This window comes from Ovis canadensis, chromosome 4 (genome assembly GCF_042477335.2).
Source record: "Ovis canadensis isolate MfBH-ARS-UI-01 breed Bighorn chromosome 4, ARS-UI_OviCan_v2, whole genome shotgun sequence".
NCBI classification, from domain to species: Eukaryota; Metazoa; Chordata; class Mammalia; order Artiodactyla; family Bovidae; genus Ovis; species Ovis canadensis.
The window spans coordinates 58,517,314-58,537,784 of NC_091248.1; the positions used below are offsets into that span (position 1 = coordinate 58,517,314).

At 40.5% G+C, this 20,471-nt stretch overlaps 1 protein-coding gene and 1 long non-coding RNA gene across 4 annotated transcripts in view; one reads left to right on the forward strand and one right to left on the reverse strand.

Moving 5' to 3' along the window:
* PTPN12 (protein tyrosine phosphatase non-receptor type 12) overlaps nt 1–16,848 on the reverse strand; it is an 86,332-nt gene extending 69,484 nt beyond the window's left edge. The window contains exon 1 of one of the 2 annotated variants that reach the window (XM_069587789.1): nt 15,939–16,848. In XM_069587789.1, the coding sequence (XP_069443890.1) occupies nt 15,939–16,037 (99 nt within the window). In that variant the 5' untranslated portion in view covers nt 16,038–16,848. The remainder of the gene's footprint in view (nt 1–15,938) is intronic. The other variant, XM_069587790.1, reaches the window with a different exon arrangement.
* LOC138439251 (uncharacterized) overlaps nt 16,630–20,471 on the forward strand; it is a 73,557-nt gene continuing 69,715 nt past the window's right edge. For both annotated transcript variants that reach the window (XR_011256658.1, XR_011256659.1), the window contains exons 1-2: nt 16,630–16,924; nt 17,655–17,708. This is a non-coding gene — a long non-coding RNA (uncharacterized lncRNA). The remainder of the gene's footprint in view (nt 16,925–17,654; nt 17,709–20,471) is intronic.

Here is a 20,471-nt window from a genome sequence, read left to right on the forward strand (position 1 = left end):
ACTTTTACTACTTCTATTGTGGAAAACTGATTTAGTATTTATTCTAAATAAATACTATTTAGTATTTTTAAGCAACCCTTGTTTATTAAGTATACTTATGAATCACTAACAGCTCTACTATATTAGTTATTTCTATAAATGTTCTTTTTGACTGTGCTTGTTTAGTTAATAATTCTACAAACTGGTGTTTTCTGTGCTTGCTTAGTCACTCAGTGGTGTCCAGTGCTTTGTGACCCCATCGACTGTAGCCCGCCAGGCTCCTCTGTCCATGGGACTTTCAGGTAAGAATACTAGAGTGGATAGCCATTTCCTTCTTCAGGGGAATTTTCTGACTCAAGGATCAAACCTGTGTCTCCTGCATTGCATGCAGATTCTTTACCACCGAGGAAAAGCCCATCATACCCAAAAGTAAACTCTTGTCATTTAGAGTAAAAACCCAAGTTCTAACAATGACCTACAAGAACCTGGATGGTTTGCCATAACTCCCAACACTATCATAAATCTACTAAACCTTCCCCTCATTCTGCTCAAGCACAGCAGCTTCCTTGATATCCCAACGCACTCTTAACTCAGATACTTGGGCACTTAAATGCTCTTTCTGTCTGGAATAGTATACTCTCCTCCCAGGTAAATGCATGGCTTACTCCTTATTTCAAGTCCCAGTTCTATGTCCTAACTTTTATGTAATCATAATATCTCCTACACTTGTCATATAGTGAAGGTGAAAGCGAAAGTGAACTTGCTCAGTCGTGTCTGACTCTTTACGACCTGTGAACTGTAGCCCACCAGGCTCCTCCGTCCACGGGATTCTCCAGGCAAGAATACTGGAGTGGGTTGCCATTTCTGTCTCCAGGGGATCTTCCTGACCCAAGGACTGAACCTAGGTCTCCCGCATTGCAGGCAGATGCTTTAACCTCTGAGCCACCAGGGAAGCCGTAGATTTATCATATTAAAAACCTGTTTTTCAGCTCTTCCTATATTAAAACTGCACAAGACTTTGTAGTCCTTCCAACGTAAAGGGTATAATCTATTTCCTGAGTCTTTGAGGTTGAGGTGGCATTATAACTTGCCTTGACCAATAGAATGCAAGAGCACTTAGAACATATTTTAAAATATTAGATATGGCATAAACAATATATGCACACAAAACATGGCTTGTAAATAATATAAAAACTGGCTTATAATAAAGCAACAATGGGAAAATTAAATGTGCTGGTTAAACATTCATCTTATACTTCTGGTCTAGATTAAATTGCATTAAAAAGAATCCACCAGCCATCGTAAGAATGTAGAGTATGAGAAAATATCAATGTTTATTATTGTCTGAGACTCTTAATAAGCAGCATTAGAATTGATGTCACTGTAATATTTTATAAGATTTGTAAGATTATTTTCTATTTTTTAAATATTCAAGTATTCAATTATATTTCCCTTAAGACCTAAGAGCACAAAAAAAACAGGAAATATGCTGTATCTGAGCCAATAATAGAGGAGAGAGACTAAAGAGGTAGGTGAAAATCTAGGTATAATGATATTGCATCATCTAGGAAAGAAGAGGCCAAGAAAGTAGAGTCAGCCAGTGCCTACTTAATCACCCATTCAAGAAAACTTAGTTTAAGCATATATCTTATAATTAATAATAACTTCTTTGAATGCTCTTTTTCACACAAAGTATTTCTGTTTCTAGCTTTTGAACTATTAAAATACCTATCCTCTTTACTTTTCCATAAAATGAAAAGATCAAAACATCTGGCATATTTAATGTTAAAACTGTATTTCTTACCTTAATGATTAATTTTCTACTACCTAAATTATAGTTATGAAAAAATAAAATTTGTTATTTTGTACAACATCGAATAATGCCAGTGAATAGGTTTAGAGATAAACATTTAAACATATTCAATTTCTTCAAATAGGTGCAAAATCCTAATATTAGTATCTACCTGCACTATGTTCCTCCTTGGCATTTATAACCTATTTGCAGCACTAGAAGTAAAGAATTATAAACAACTAGGCATAAATTACAGGAAATTTCTGAATTATACAGTACATCCAAATCTCTCTCTAACACCCATTGGTGAATCTTTGGCACAGATAAGCCAATGGACAGAGTAGATAAAGATAAGAGGCACACAGTCAGGCAGAAGCCTGCACAGAGACAGACACACTGACAACCAGGCTACACACAGTATTAAAGCGCTCAGATTCTACATGGATCTGACTATATTCGGATTTATTCATGCGAAATCTACTAGGGAGAAAATATATTAGTCTTTCAGATGGTGATAAATTTCAGATGTATATTTAGAGAGAGAATAAAAAATGACTAGATATAATACTGATAAAACTGATCTTTAGAATTATACTTTCATCTAGAAGGTAATGTTCTGGTTTCATATTTTAACACTGAAAAATTATACCTTAAATCTTAAGTACCATAAATATGCAGCTTATAGATCATCTTACTTTTATAGTTTCTACACAGTTTAAGGTTTAGTATGCACTGTACATGTGAAATTATGCTCTGCCAGAGCCAACAGAGTTCTCTCAAGTCACAAGGACTCTGTGCTTCTCTGTCCCTTCTCTGAAAGAAGGTGGGTGGAGTCTATTTGGGACTGAAAACTTAAAATAGAAGCTCATTTCCCCCCCCCCCCCCCCCCGTTTTGCTTCAAAGGTTTTTGTATTAGATACACCTTGGGCTGCCAGTCTCGTCAAGTTAAGGAACTATAACTTTCTTTCACTAAGAAAAGTCCCTACCAATCACATCTGAACAAACTCCCCATCCGGGTCAACTTCACACATTTATACTACATAGTACCCATCTCACTAGAAGGTTGACTGATGGGATGTGAATTTCAGGAATGTGAACGTGAGACAGCAATTCTAACTATTCTGAGCTAATCCTCTAAACAGAGACAAAGTGAGGAACTTAGGTTAGATCACTTAAGAGATGCCTTTATTCAACCGCACGTGTAGTGAAAGTCAAATGTGGAGAGCTAAGAGTAAAGCAGGTGCACAGAGGAGCAAAGATAAGTGTCCAAGCAGCTCTAGATGGAGAAACTGATAAATACGCAGAACCACAAAGAGCTGAAATAGGCACCCAGGTTATGGATGGCTCCCATTTCTTGGTTCCTGTCCTTAAAGCAGTTAAATAGAATACTCAAGGGCAGTAGTCTACTGTGAGATATATATGCTGCTGCTGCTAAGTCACTTCAGTCGTGTCCGACTCTGTGCAACCCCATAGACGGCAGCCCACCAGGCTCCCCCGTCCCTGGGATTCTCCAGGCAAGAACACTGGAGTGGGTTGCCATTTCCTTCTCCAATGCATGAAAGTGAAAAGTGAAAGTGAAGTCAGTCATGTCCGACTCTTAGCGACCCCATGGACTGCAGCCTACCAGTCTCCTTCATCTATGGATTTTTCAGGCAAGAGTGGGGTGCCATTGCCTTCTCCGGTGAGATATATATATACACATATATTCCCCACCCCCACCCCCCCACTTAAACTGGTTTCTTGGAGAAGGAAATGGCAATCCACTCCAGTATTCTTGCCTGGAGAATCCTATGGACAGAGGAGTCTGCAGGCTACAATCCACGGGGTTGCAAATGGTCAGACACGACTAAAGCGACTTAGCACGCAAACTGGTTTGCAAGTAGGCTACAACCAAAAATCTATACCAACAAAGAATTTTTCTATAATTTGCAGGATATTTATGCCCCACTTTTTTCCTTTTATTAACTTTTCCCCTAAATAATAATAAGACAACTGTTGGTCTCAGCAACATCATGCTACAGAAAGAACATCTGCTATGATCTTGGGATAAACTTAGCTCTGGCAACTTCTAACTGTAAAACCTGTAACAAGCTCCTTAGTTTCTAAATACCGTTCATGTTTCCTTTAACATCAAAAGGTCCATGACTTATAACTCCGGTGTACAATGAGGGGAGAAGGTGTCCGAAAAAAGCCACTCTCCACATTTTCATAGAATGGGAGTTGACTTTTTCTCCATTCTCACTATGGTTGTGGTCCCAAATGTATTGTTTCAAAATCTCAGTTATCACCTAGAAAACTCAAATATACTGAGGAATCTAAACTAAACAGAGGCTTACCACTATAAATAACTTACTGAAGTTTTATAGACTCTTTTTTAATGTAATTTTTTTACAGGGCATTTACAGCTAATGAAAACCACTTATCTGGCCAATTAAGAACTATATAAACTGAGAGTACTACTTTATATATCTGGGATAAAGTAAAATTACCAGAGTGAAAAACACTGGCTTTGTGGAACTCTATTTTAAAAAGATCCTTCATAACAACCAAACCATACTTTGTAACGAAGAGTAAACAACTATGCCCCAATCGTAAGACATCAAAACACTCCTCACCAAAACATTCAGGAATGCTGAGGCCAATATTATATGCATCTCATACTCAGCATTTAGGCTGTTCTCCCTTTGGGAATCTCTTCCTGTTTATTTGGTTATATCAGCTTTGCTTATGTTTTACACTGCCTGCCACCCTGCTCCTCCCTTCTAAAACCCATAGTTCTTATCTCTGTGTCTTTGCAAACACTGTTTGTTTTCTATCTCTGAAATGCCTTTTATCCTAGTCCACCTGACAAACTCTCCCTTCAAGAGCCAAGTCAAATGTGGCCTCTGTGCTAAAACTGTCCATGTTCTCTTCAGGCAGATTTAGGCTCTCCTCCCTCTATGGTTTTAATCTTGAATATACTTCCCTTAGAGTAATAACACGTCTTAAACTACTATTGAGTACCTTCTATGTACTACATTAGAAGCTTTAAATATACATTATCTTGGTCCTTCTAGGTAAGTATTAGAGCCCCAATTTCCCTACATAACCTGCCTATATGGATAACAGGGCCAGGACAGAAATTACTGTATGGTTCCAAAGCTGTTTATCTTTCTACTAGTCTAGAGTTTCTAAGATTTTTTTGGAACCCTTGAGAATCTAAAAACCTTCACCCCTCTCCCAATAGGTTTACACACAAAACATTAAGTATAACTTGAAAGGGTTCACAGACCCCCTGAAGCCCATCCACTGCTCCCAGGACAACTTCTTGCTGCTTCTCACAAGTTTATTCACAGCCAGTAAACTTCATATTTCCAGTTGCCAGTTCTAAACACAGTGCCTAGGGTGTAGTGGTGGATGGTAGGATTCATGACAGACCTGAATTTTTGCATTTCTTCAGAGGCGACCAGCACAACAACTACTCAAATGTTGTTAAAAAGCTTTTCAAATGTAGATTACAACTAAAAACACTTATTACAGGAAATGTAGGTATTAGCGTACATCCTAAAGCCTCTGAGATTAACATGATCCACATTCTACATTCTCTAGGAAAAGCTTTTAGGGAACAACTACTTATATCTGCCATAAGCCAGTTCACTGACACTCTAATCTTATACAAATGGAAACGATATCTGTGTTATTTCACAGCGGAGGTAACTGTCAAGGTTTGAATGCATGAATCCAAAAAAATTAAATACTACAGGAAATATGAAATGCTGAGAGAGGGGTTCAATACTTGTTTGGAAGCCTAGTGATTTAGGACAAGTGCATTTATCAGCAAACCTGCCTTAACAAGTCTTCAACTCAAATCTAATGAAAGGCTTTTTCTCCACAGTATTAAAATTCAAATTTGCAAAGGAGAACAAGTGCTTTAAGATAAACTGGACTAAAAGATTTATCTCAGAAAGTGAGAGTTAATTACGATTCTTGCTTCTGAGTTCTGGGTGAATGTGGTCAAGTTATTCTAAATTTTTAGTGTCCTGATCTTCAAAGTACTGGACTATAAAATAGAAGGAAAGTTTTCTAAGAAAGCGGAAAAATATGTTCAGCAGTACAAACACAGATAAGCATTTTTCAAGGATGAGAAACAGCTCATTCCAGGGGGAAAAAAGGACACACACTGCAGAGTACGCGAGTTTAACACTAGAAAGGTATGAGAGACTCTGTTAAAAGGCTCTGGAAGGCCAGGTTAAGTATAAACTTTATCCTATTGGCCTGCGATTCTAAACCAGGGCAAAAACTACAAAAAAAGGGCAGGGAGTAGGAGGAAGGGAAATTTGTAAGAGGGACATATAATTACAATTTGAAGGAAAGCAGAGCTTGGGTTTAATGCTTTGAGTTGCTTTGCTGCTGCTGCTAAGTCACTTCAGTTGTGTCCAACTCTGTGCGACCCCATAGACAGCAGCCCACCAGGCTCCCCCGTCCCTAGGATTCTCCAGGCAAGCCTTAGGCATTTAAAATTCCAATACTTTTAATGATCATTGAAAGGAGCCTTTAGGGTCCTGGGAAGTCACAGTTTTCTGTGATAAAAATAAAACCATGTTTCCAATATGGTTCTATATAAATATTAAACGAAACAGAAGTAGGCACCAAACAGTGGGACTCAAACCCACATCTGATTTTAAAACCAGTATGCCTTCCATTATCCTACAGATGCCAGCACTTGAAAGTGGTATTTTAGGAAAGTGAGCATGATATATGGAAGGAATTACATGAGGCAAGAAACTACAGGCAAGGAGAGAACAACAGCTATTGCTGTAATCACTCCTAAGACACCCACAACTTACAAGATACCACTACTGTTGAAGAGATGCCAGTGAACTGATATCTGGATTTTCTTAATGAAATCTAAAACCAAAAGTTAAAAATGGACATTTTATTAAAATTAACAGTCTATGGAGTAGAGGATACACAAGTAGTTACTTTAAGTGCTTCCCTCAGTCCGTATGACAGCAACCAGTGTCCAGAGAAAAATATGTACCACACTATTTTCCACATTTATGTAGAAGATATTACGATTAATAAACAAATACTTATTTAGGGCTTCCCTGGTGGCTCAGAGGAAGCGTCTGCCCACAATGTGGGAGACCTAGGTTCGATCCCTGGGTCGGGAAGATCCCCTGCAGAAGGAAATGGCAATCCACTCCAGTACTCTTGCCTGGCCATGGATGGAAGAGCCTGGTGGGCTACAGTCCACAGGGTTGCAAAGAGTTGGACACGACTGAGCGACTTCATTTTCACTTACTTATTTAAAAGTTTTACTAAATTTACTCCAGTACTTTATCTTTTATTTTCTTCTTCTTTCTTGTTTACTGAAAATAAAAACATTTGTGCAAGCATGCCTATAGGCAGGTGGATGAAAAAGCAACTCTCATGCTGGTCTAAGAGACAAGCCTCTTGGACCACTTGAAGAATCCACCTGAAGAATAAATCTGTCTTACAGCATTAAGCTTGCTACAATTTCTGCTCACGCGACGGCCATTAATGCCTAAATGCCAGGCACTACATTAAGCAGTGGAGATACAGAGATAATTAAGTCCCAGTCTCTATAGCCTCGGAGGCTTTCAGTCTGGGGAAGTCAGAAATGTAAATGTTTATGAATCTAATGAACTGAGTATTATAGAAACTCAGAAGTGTTTAACATATGAACAAAAAATTTTAATCTATTTAAATGTTAATATCTTACTTTCAGTTTCAATCTTTCAAAACCCTTTCCCAAATTAAATGTCAAATATTGACGGAAAAAAAGCTAACAATATTCTAAAAGGAAATACAGTAAAACAACCTTGAGAATTAACACTTCAGGTAAATTTTTAAGTGTGCTAGCTCAGTGAGCCATGTCTGGAAAGTTACTTAAAAGTTCACTTCCAATTGTGAAGTTAGTTAAAAGATAAATACATTTGGCCGGACACTTATCAGAGTAAGAAAATCTTAACTAAACCAGTGGCCATGGAAAAGGACTAAAATTAGCTCAAATGCTACGACTGCAAAGTATTGCCAATCATTCTAGTTTTAAAGACATTTTAGACATGCTACACCATGTATATAAGCTTACTGAGATATAACTGCAAGCCAACCACAAAACAGAACTTCACACCCTCTTAGGTGGTTATAAGAAGACAGACAGACAGACAGACAATAACAAGTATTGGTAAGGATGTAAAGAAATTAGTGGGAGTGGAAAATGTGCATTTTCCTGGTAGAACCATAAAATGTACAGCAGCTTTGGATAACAATCTGTCAGTTCCCTCAAAATGTTAAAGGTACTTATAGGTATATATCCAAGATAATCGAAAACAGATATCCTAACAAAAACTTATGTGGAAACTACTCAAACGTCTATCAAGAATTGAATGAGTGAACAAAATGTGATATATCCATACAACAGAAAATTATTCAGTCATAAAACAGGATGAAGTCTTTCTGACCACACAACAACACAGATGAATCTTGAAAACATGTTAAGTCAACGGGGTCAGTGACAAAACACCACATATTATGATTCCATTCTTATGAAATGTCTAGATGAGGCAAATCTATGGAGACAGAAGGTAGATTGGTGGTTGCCGAGGTCTGCGAGGAAAGAGGGTGGGAGGGATGACTACTAATGGGTATGGGGTTTCTTTTGGGGCTAATAAAAATTGACTGTGGTAACGACTGCACATTTTTGTGAACATACTAAAAACTATTAAATTGCACAGCTTAAAATGAATTTTATGATAAATAAATATCTCAATAAAGCTGTTATTAATTTTTAAAATAGTACAAGCCACAATATTGAACAGTTTAACAAAAAATGAAATGTTTAATACTATCTAGTGTGTGCAGCATAAGCTCTTGCCAGGCGTTCAATCTTTCCTCTCCCATTTTTTAGCAAATCAAATTCAAACCTTAAATCAAAACTTCAGAAGTCTTATTTGACAAGTTCTTGTTATCTGTATTTTTATGTGTGTGCTCATTTGCGTCCAACTGTTTTGTTACTCTATGGGCTGTAGCCCTCCAGGATCCTCTGTCCATGAGATTGCCCAGGTAAGAATACTGGAGTTGGTTGCCGTTTCCTACTTCCGGGAATCTTGCCAACCCAGAGATCGAACCCATATCTCCTGCACTGGCAGGCAGATTCGTTATCACAGAGCCACCATTTGTCTTTTAAAATTATACTTAAATAGCAATCATTTTACCAAAAGATAGACATATAGATAAGAAATACATGTATGAAAAATGCTGTCCCTATCTTACTTTTTTTTTTTTTTAAGCAGAAAGCAGGAGGGGATCTGTGTCTTCCTCTGGCTTCAGCCATCTACATTCAGAATGCTAAAGTAAATGGAAGGAATTTATACTACTTCAGCTATTTCCTCTTCAGCCTATGACAATCTGGCTTTTTCCCATACCCCAACTCCAAACTGCTTTTTCTAATCACCAAATCACTCCTACTTAGCGAACAGAATGGGTGCTTTTCTTAAGCTCACCTTACCAGTCCTCCCAGAACTATCTGACTTTGGTAATGTCTTCCCTGAAACTCTCCCAGGCCTTTCTGACATCCTCTAGGTTCCTTTCCTTCTACTCTGACCACACCTACCCAGGAGCAATCACCAATATTTTCATTTAGAGGCTGCTCTTTAAATGTTGTTGCTTTTCAACTTTAAGTTGGCCACACCATACACTTGTCTGAATGAGTTCATGACTCTCAAGCTTTCAAATACCTCTTACATGCTTTAATTCTGTCCCAGTAGCTCTCTTGAGCTCTACATTTCTACACGATGTCTCACAGGCACCTCAGTTTTAACGTGTCCAAAACTAAACTCATTCTCTTTAATTCTGAAGTTTCCTCCAACCGTCTTCTCCCTGGTCTCCTCTGCTTTTTGTCCTTCCTCCTTACCCTACCAAATGGAACCTTCCAACTTGGGTGACAGTATACCAAGCTAGAAACTCTGGAATCACACAACAATATTCCTCTCTCCTTCACTACTCACATCTAGTGAGTCATGAAGACTTTTTTCTTAATCCTTATCAGATCCTTTGTATATTTTCTGACCCACTGTCTTAAGTTTGGCTCAGGCCATCATATCTCACTTCCTATATTTCAACAACTTCAAAAATGCTCTCCTTCATCTGGTCATCCATCAGAATCAACTTTCTGCAACACACATCTGTCAAATGACTGCTTACTTTCCCTGCAACGCTGAGACCTGTAGTGTATAAACTGTTCAAAATTACTATTACTGATCTATAGAGTAAAATATCGGAGAAGGCGATAGCACCCCACTCCAGTGTTCTCGCCTGGAGAATCCCAGGGATAGGGGAGCCTGGTGGGCTGCCGTCTATGGGGTCACACAGAGTCGGACACGACTGAAGTGACTTAGCAGCAGAATAAAATACAGCACAGATTCAAGAACCTTCACAACCTGATCCCTAACTGGCTTTCTCAGCATCCCATTAACCTTCACCATGCGAATACCATTGTTTCACTGGTTCTCAAAATATGGTCCAAAGATGTCCCACACCTAGACCATTTTAAAGAATTCACGAGGTTAAAACCTAAGTTATGCTTCCTCACCTGCAAATATGCAAATGCACAGCCTTTAGTACAATATTTTTATCATGTTCATTCTCTTTAAGAGTGTACACTGATTTTTCCAGAGGATACATGAAACTTGATACTGTGAAATATTACACTGCATCAGTATGAATGCAATAGATATGAGAATCCAGATCTCTTCTATTAAGCCAGACAGTTAAAAAAAATTGCAAAAGCATAAAAATAATGCTTCTTTCCACCAGTAATTTTTTTGAAAAATCACTTGTTATAAAATACAGTGTATGTATGGAATGGTTTTATCACCATTATTCTAAAGTAAATTATTTTTTAAAATATCTTTTAATTTCTAACACAGTACAAAGAAACAAACCTCTTTGGAGTCCTCAGTAATTGAGAATGTAAAAGACTCCTGAAATCAAAATGTGTGAGAACTGCTACATTAGTTATGGCAGATTATCTACCACTCTCTCAACATGCTTAACTCTAAAACCCCTATCCTTCTGCATGGAAATGCACCCTCCACTACCTGCCAAGTTCCAGCCAGGTCCAAAGGGACCTCAGATGCATTCTGGAGGATAAAAAGATCAGGTTTTGAAGTCAAGCAAGATACTTTACTTCTCAGAGTGCGTCTCCTTATCTCTAAAATTTAGGTTATAGCCACCTCATAAACGGCAGATATGTTAAACAAGACACAGTGTAAAATGTATGGCACAGTGTTTAACAAATAGAAGGGATAAAAAATGTTAATCTTCTTTCTGTTTAATTTATAACATCACAAATGCTACTGTAGTAAGATAAAAACAATATAACAATTATTTAATCATAACAAAGCAAGCAAATTGGTTGCTTTGAGCAGTTCTGTCAAGATTACTATTTGTACAGCAGATGGTTTTATATAATAAACTCCTTGAGTGAATAACTACTAAGGTACTTCTGCAGTTACCTGTGATTGATAAATTTAGATTAATTTAAAAATCAGTTAGTTTAAATGGCATTTTAACACAGGAATGCTTGCTATAATGCTTGTTTAGCCTTAAAAAAATCCATAAATCTTTTTTTTAAGTCTTAAAATGTATTTTAATAAGTTCATGTTGCATTATTTCATTTCTCAGAAAAACTTCAATGGTATTAGGGACAAATCAAACATGGTACACCAATAAAAAATGCACAGCATAACTACCTAAGATAGGTAAAGCTAAGAGCTACCGTCTGACATTCAGCATACAGCAACCCTGTTCTTACGATTGTACTAGGCCTATCAAGAAAAGCTGTGAATGGCCACATCACAGACACAAAAGGGCCATTTCTGGGTTGTCCTTACCCAAGAAAAAGATGGAGGCAAGTTTAATACAAGTTTTTTAAAGATACACTAAATGAAAATCTCTAAGAGAAAATGTCTTCCTTGGGACATGAAAGAGTAATATATGGGACATAACAGAACCGTATGTATGTTGTCTGTGACCTCTGTGGACATGTGCCTGAATTCCCACCTGGGAGTGATTGGAACAGTGGGGACAAGGTCACTGGGGGATGTTTGGTTTTTGTGGTATATATGGCAGGATCTCTGGGGTAAGGCAGTGCACTAAGTCGTGTCCGACTCTTGCGACCCCATGGACTGTAGCCTGCCAGGCTCCATGGGATTCTCCAGGCAAGAATCCTGGAATGGGGTGCCATTCCTTCTCCAGGGCATAAATCTTCTCCTCCTTGTTTCACAAAAGTACTGTAATTCACACCTCTGCTGCATCCTGTTTTGAAATGCTCCACTGACTCTACTTACTAAAGTATTGTTTTTATCTTAAAGAGAATGGGTTTTTAAACTGAAACTGCCATATTTACTTGCAGCTTTACTGTCATCTCTTACAATTTTTAAATATACAAATGTCTAGTGTATATCACATAAACTTTAGCCTAATCAGAATAAACTTACTTCTTGTTTCAATACTTTAGTTATACATGACAAAGCTTTAAAAAGCAAAAGAAAATTACTGAAAAACGAAAGCCCAGACATCTTTTTTTCCTTCTATGTCTATTTATATGTAACTGACTACATAAGTCAGCCATTTGAGAATATTGAAGACAGCATGATCATTTGTTAGATGAAGATCCTAACTATCAGTCCCATACTTCAGTCTTGTGAAGTAGATAGCATTTATCTTCTTTTAAAATTGAAAGAACTCGGTCAATTCATTTTCTTGCAAGTGGCCAAGGTCAGAAAACTAACCAATGGCAGAGATGGTAGTAAACCTACACATGTCAAACATAAATGGGCATCACCCTATGTACACATTTACTTCTCATGATCACTATCTGCAATTTCATAAAGACGACAAGCTGAGATAGTTGTGACCAAGTTCCGGATCTGACACAGATTATCAGTTTAACCATCAACTTGAAATCATTTTGGTGCTATAGTTTACACCATCTCAATACCTTAGTATTCTCCTCTTTACAGGATGGGGCACACAAAAGGCCAATGCCAGGAATAGACAACTCACAGAATGACAACAGGCAGAAAAGTCTCTACTCTTACTAGTCATCACAATATTAAAATTAAAACAACATACTATTCTTCAACCTCGAATTATCAAAGATCCAAGATTATTGTATGAACACTCATACATTACTGTTAGTTGTAAAAAGTGATACAACTTCAAAAAGTTATTCATTTACATATTTCAGATGTTTACATCCTTTTATCTAGTACTTCCAACACCAATGGAAGATATCTTATGCAATAATTCAAAATAAAGAAATTTTATGCTTAAGTGTTCTCCACAGAATTATGACACATAATAGCAGAAAATCAGCGGCCTAAACTTTCAACTATAAGAAAATGGTTAAGCTATATGACAGTGGCTAGGTGAAATATTATATAGCCACCTAAAATTATCTTTACAAAGGAAAAACACCTAAATATTAAGTTGGAAAAAACCCTAAGAATATTAAATGGTACGTGTAGTATGGTCACAGAGAAGCATTAAAGACATTAACAAAGATAGCCTTTGGGTGATGGAACTACAGGAAGACTGAACAGAACAATGGAAAAACCACAGTATGAATGCCTATTCCACTTTCCTAAAGGTAAGGCATTCTTAATTACTGCTCTATAATTTCCAAATTTGAAACAATGAACATTATCACTTTATAAATGAATAGGGTTATAATAGCTAGATTACCCTAAGGCTCAGTTCTCAAATGCTAAAAATTTAAAAATGTCAGAATTTAAGAATTACAGAAGTGTTTATTATTAGAAGAATCTATTAGCCAATATATTTTCTTTTTGTGGCAGAGGGGACAAAGTTTTCCTCCAGCTTTCTAGTTAAGAGAAAAAGAGGCATAACTGGCAGATTTAATTATAGCTATTGCTTATCAAGTCACAGAATAAAAAAAGCAAGCACTGTAAAAGAACAGCCTTAGTCATCAAATCTTAAATGCAGAATCACCTAGATATCCCTAGGTATTAGGGAAGAAAAAGAAAACTCATTTAGTCCCGGAGAAACGAAATCTCCAATAGGAATCCCTGACTCATCCCCAAAGCATGAACCCGAAGGCTACTTCCCCTGTACAGGAGTTCAGAGACTGGGCACTTGTCCTGATGGCCTGCATCAGCAAACAATGCCCTTTCCTGACAGGATATGTCCATAGAGAACAAGAGGACCAACATGCCAAGTGGACAGGGTCACACACCTCTCCTTCCACATCCAAAGTAAGACTGTGTTAGACTAGTTTTAAAATCTAAGTAAATATTTTCTTTTATGTTTGCTAGAGAGTAATAAAAGGGGGACTCTGTCCAATTACTGTGATGTCATTTCAAAGATACCTAACACATTCAAAATTCCCAATAGGAAGAAGGAAACATCTTTAACTTTTTCAGATAAAAGGGAAATTGGGGGGGGGGGGGAGATACATGGGCTAAGTATCAAGAGGAAATGTTTAAAATAAACCATAAATTATTTAATCAACATTTTTTACACTTTCAAAAGATACTAACAAAACCAAACTCCTATCTTCTATTATTGGTTTAGGGAGGCGGGAATCACAAAGCTCAACTATACTGTTATGACACTGAGTAAAGTTAAGGGTTAAGAATGTTAACGCTAAAGTTTTACTAGACCAAAGTCTCTTTAAAATGTGAAAAGTATTTCGTATTTCAGTGCGAAAAGCCATTTCACCTGCACCTTGTAAACAATTAAACTGTACTTTGAAACAAAAACTAGCCAATGTTTGCGACTCATTTTTATACACATTAACTGTGTATCCTTTTCACAATCCAGAATTTCAGAGTTAGGTGACTACTCTTGGAGGTGAATCTTGCCCAGAAGCAAAATTTTCCCTAGCTTATTTCCCATTTCCAAACCCCGCCAAGACTAAGGAGCAACCACTTCCCAAAGTCCCACTTCCTTTTCCATTCCCCAGACCTCCAGGGTTTCCAACGCCCCAGTCTTGCGCAATATCCGTAGGAGCAGCGCCGCAACCACCGCCTCCTAAGGCGAGAAACAACCCTAAAGGGAACATTGTCCAGCAGAAAAATAAAGGAGGGGGGGTGGCAATGGAGGAAGTCGACTTCTGGTCCCACGCCTTCGGATCTGACCCCCTCGTAGTGATGGCTCGAGAGCAATTCCACGACCAAGACTTTTAACCTCCTATCCAGCCCGCCAGTACAAGCAAAGGGCGGAAGGGGGAGGGGGGATGTCGGAAGGGGGGTGGGGAGACTACGAAGGTTATCTCCCAGTTCAGGGCTTCAGCCCGTACAGTCGCCTCCGCCCCACCAGGACTATTGTTCCCAAGTTCCCCACCCCCACCCCGGATAGGAAGTGATAGTCACATCCCCTCCGCCTTCGGCAGTATCCCCTAGGGAGTCTGAAGTAGGCTTCCTTCGGGATAACCACGCACCCTCCACCCCCACGCCCTGCCTCTACACACACTTATCCCTCAACCTCAAATCACGTTGACCCCTACACCATCTAAAACCTGGGTCTCAAGAGACAAGAGACAGGACGGCAGTAAATGGAAATCGAACATTCCACGAGATTTCCTATGGACTATCCTTTCTCTTGCATTGGAGATAATACTGCGAACCCAGAAAGAGCAAAAAGTCCTACCCTGACCTCTTTTGAGACCAGCTTGAGCAAAGGGACCCCACGAGTTAAATGCAACCTTAATAGCTCCGTTCCTCAGTCGGCGCTATCCGCTCTCCTTCCTGCCTCGACCCTCCCAGGAGGAGCAGACTGGATGGGGAGATGAGAAGAGCCTACCGGCCTGCACCTCATTCGCCTCCCGCTCCCAGCCCGAGAAACAATAGGTGGTCGCGGGCGGCGGCGCTAAGTGCGGGCTTGGCCAGCGGCCTCTCTCTTCGCGTTCCGGACGCGGGCGGAAGGGGCCGCGATCGCAGGACGAAAGGAAAGGAGGACGAGGGGCGATCTCACCTCCCAGCCTCCGAGTCCACCCCGGCCCTTGGGGTTGGCGCGCGCCCCCTCCGCCCCTCTCCTTACAGCCGCACACAAAGCGCCGGCGGTCGGGCCGGGCGGGCGAAGAGGCAGTGGGCTTGGATGCCGGTGAGAGGAGGCAACAGCGAGGGGAGGGACTCACCATGAAGTCCCGGGCGAAGTTGTCCTCCCCATTATGGTCCGGACTCTTCATGGCCTGGACCCTCTGGATGAATTTCCTCAGGATCTCCACTTGCTCCATCCTCCCCCGTCCCCCCGGCTGCGGTCGCTGGCCCCCCCGCCGCCCGCCCGCCCGGCGCAGAGCCCGCTCAGTCTTCCCCAGCTCGCGCCCCCTACCCGTCCCGTCTTTCCCGACCCCTGACGCTCCCTGCTCCTCCCCACCGCCCAAGGCAGCGGCGGCACCGGCGGCACCAGCCCGGCTCCCGATCCTACAACTTCCAGGAGCAGCCACTCTCCCACAGTAGTAGACGAGCCGCAGCGGCTAGCGCCAACCCCAACCCCCAGCTTGCTCCATCCTCCTTCCCCGCCCTGCTCCTGCTCCGTCGGAGACGCAGCCACCGCCTTAGGAACACGGCTCTCCGATCGCCCTGCCCCCCCCACCCCTTCCCGGTTCCTCCTTCCCTCCCTCCAGACTAGCAACCGCAGCCGCCACTCTCCACGGGCGCGCCCCCGCTGCCACCCAGACGCGCGGCCCCGCGCAGCGGCTAGATCCCCGGGGCTACGCCGAGCTGAGCCACGCCCGCTTGCCACGCCCCCAAGCCCGCCCCGCCTGTCCTAGTCCGTCTAGGAGTGGCTGGAAGGAGCTTCAGCCGTCAGCTGGGGGACTTGACCTCATTTCCGGGGCGTGGTTCCGCCCCAGCAGTTTGCGGGTCTGAAGAGAGCTGGTTGGAGGGAATTTGACTCCGCCGGACAGACGCTAGTCAGTTGGAGTAGGACTTGAATTGGAAACTGCGGTCTCACCGCCTTTTTGTGGGAAAAGTACATTTCTAGACTGCTTTCGCGCCGCCGCCGGCTTTGAGCTGGGACTGCAAGTCCCGGCCCGGCAAGAGTCCAGGAGTAGGGGCGGGAGAGGGCGGCGGTGGGAAGAGAGGCATGCTGGGAACTGTAGTGTCTTCACGTTCGCAGCAGGTACGTCTTCATCTTAATGTTGACGGCAATTAGATCTTGGCACTTTGGGCAATGGCCACGGCCAAGAGAAACGAAACGCTTCTTCAGTGAGAGGACTTTTTTGCTTTTTTGCAAATCAGTCTAAAACCTGGTGAAAGAGCGCCTGAGATTCACAGTGGTCCTAATACATAACACACGTTTGCTGAATTGGAGAGAATTTGTCTTCTTGCCTTTAGATTCGGAGCAACTCAGAACTGAATAATAGATTTTTCACCCTAGACTGCATCTTTGTAAGTCTTCTAGTAATCAAAGAAATCTGTCCTAGTCTTATTCACCATTTTACAATGAAAGTGTTTGCTCATGGTCCCCCAGTATATTCTTAGCAGAGCCCAAACTGGAACTCAGATCCTTTTTCTCTCACCAGCACCATGTTACCTCTCACTAAGGAGCGTAAACGTGATAATGTGACTGAAGTGAAAGACCTGATCCATGAACTTCTCTAGGTCACTTCCTTTTGTTCACTATACCACAAACAATGCTTTTTCCGGATAAGATTGGTTAGGCAATTTGGTTAAAATAAATATCAGTAGCAGGCCCCGTTTCCCAGATGAATGTTTAGAAGCACCGTGGAATTTAATAATAAACGAAGAAAACAGGTGTGAGTAGCAAGATCCAATTTCCTATTTGTTTTAAAGAAAAATATTTCTTTTTAAAATAATACAACTGATACATACAAATCTACTCTTCTCAGAAAGAACCACTTCCAGATGTCCTTCCAATTGTCTTCCTGTGCATTTGTATACAGGTATGTGGATATAAAAAGATACAGTTTTGTCCTGTATTTTAAAAAAGAGTCCCCTTAGAGGAATAGTTTAATTTCTGAGGTGAGCTTTTAAAATAAGGATCTGGAGTATTTTACTTTAATCAGATTATTGAGACTCACTGGATATGAGAAAAGATTAAGATCTGGATTCGCTCACCCACCAGTATAGCTCACTGTAGAGTACCCGTTTCCCCTAGAACTAGGCAAGGAATTAGAGTGTGAGCAGTAAATGGGCAGATGATCAGGACTGCCTCTACTTTTGATATGTCAGAAGAATGTGCAAATCAGATTGATAAAGACTATATGCTGGACAAACTGTATCAGTCTAGTGACAGTGGGGTGGGAAGTGTTGACTTGTTTTGAGTTATCCAGCCCTATTTTGGCTGATGGTTTTGCTGGGGCTTTTTTGTTTTTGTTTTAACTTTTCTTATTACAAGCTTCTCTCTCTTTCTTGCAACACTAGTGTCTCCAAATCTCAGCAGCTACCTTTGGCATCTCATGTAGGTTAGGGAAAGCTAAAGTACCCTTATGGATTTCAGGTCTTTCTGGCTGTGTATGAGTAAGTTGTGAGGTAATAAGGGGAGAGACTGGAATGAACACTATTAGGAGGCAATAAATGACACAACAAAAGCTGAAACTAAGATCATAGCATTGCAATTACAGAGACACAGAAGGAGATGAGAATGAAAGAACTCACAGAACTCAGTGACTGACTTAGTGGGCAAAAAAGAAGGTGAAATTTTAAAATAACTAAAATTACCAGATTAGAAGAGATCAGAAAGTTTGACAGAACACGAGGCTGTGCATGCTTTGGACAAATGGAGACTTTTGCACAGATGGTGTGAGAAACTGGCACACCATCTTTGGAAGCAGTTTGCCCTTGTGTGTGTGTGTGTGTGTGTGTGTGTGTGTGTTAGTTGCTCAGTGGTGTCTCTTTGCAACTCCATACCCCATTAACTGTAGCCTGTGAGGCCCCTCTGTCCATGGAATTCTCCAGGCAAGAATACTGGAATAGGTTGCCATTCCCTTCTTCAGGGGATCTTCCCAACCCAGGGGTCAAACCCAGGTCTTTCACGTTGCAGGCAGATTCTTGAGCAACCAGGGAAGCCCAATTTGGCCATGTGTGTGAGTGCGTTAGTCACTCACTCATGTCCTATTCTTTGTAACCCCTTGGACTGTAGCCCACCAGGCTCCTCTGTCCATGGGATTCTCCAAGCAAGAGTACTGGAGTGGGTTGCCATTTACTTCTCCAGGGGATCTTTACAACTCAAGGATCGAACCCATAAATGTATCAAAATGAAAATATCATGTATACTTTGACTAAAAAATTTATTGATAATATTTAGAGCTGTGTACAAGCATGTGTACTTTATACAGGCTTATTTGTAATGGCAAGAGTGAAAACAGTATACCTACCTATCAAAAGGTCACTGGTTAAAAAAAAAAATCACATATTTAAGTTCTATGAAGCCATTAAAAAATGAAAAAAATAGTCTATATGTTATGTGTTGAGGTCAAATAGGTTTCAGAATCTGCTTATTAAGTGAGGAAAGCTTGGCACACACTTGTTCATGTTATTCCATTTATGTAAAATGGAATGTGGATAAAATATGAATAAAATGCTTGAACATGCATAGAATTTTTCTGAAGTATACTTCAAAAACTGCTAGCTGTGATAGCCTCTAGGAGGACCCTGAGAATCTTTGGTAGAAAGGATACAACTTCCAGTGAGCATACTCTGTTATATTCTGAGTATTTTAGGATATGTGTGCATTACTTTTCAAACAAAGTTAAATCTATTTCATTAAAAAATGTTTAGAGTTTCAGTCTAGGCAGTAGGAAGAATGGGAATATCTTTAATAGAAACACACAAAAATAGGAGGAAGCAAATCTTGTCTGGGTGATGTTTTAAAATGGCACAGGCTGTTTCAGAATTTCCACCTGCTTATACCACAGTTCCCAAGGAATGTGACTGCTTTACCCATCCACAGCCAAGGATTTGTGTGCTTGACCCAGGTTAACCAACCCATGTTGACTGGCCAGCAGCCTTGACCTGATGTAGGAATGTGATCTGGGAGTGTCAGTTCTCACTGTTAAGAACTGGAACTTAAAACCTAGAGAGAGTAAGTCATTAAGCTCAAGGGCAGAAGCTGAATGCCCTGGGGTAGAATTAGGGATTTGACAAGCTGAAGCCCTGTGAGAAAAGTAGGAAGTATGGAGAAGTATGGAGAATCCGGTTAGTCAAGAAAGGAGCATTAAGTAAGCATACAGAAATAGGTACATGCATGTGGCCATGGGAGAGATGGGGAGAATCTGTGGGGCAACTTAATTTCCTTGTAACTTTCTAAGATAGGTTCTGTTAACATTTATTCCAGTGGTCAATTTTGCTTTTCCTGAAATACATTAGGGCAGTAATAAAGATCATAGGCTCTGAAATGAGAGAGGTGAAGATTCAAAAACCCATTCCATTTCTTAACTCAGGGCAAATCACTTATCCTTGACTTTAAGCCTTAGTTTCATCTTCTAGAAATGCTAGCTGATGCTGTCTTAACACGATGTGTTTCAGAATTAATGTACTATACCTTATACTTACTTATAGGAAACACATAGTAAGAACTGGTTAAACAAGGGAACAACAGGTGAGATGGTTGGATGGCATCACCCACTGGATGGACATGAGTTTGAGTAAGCTCTGGGAGTTGGGGATGAACAGGGAAGCCTGGTTGTGCTTCAGTCCATGGATCA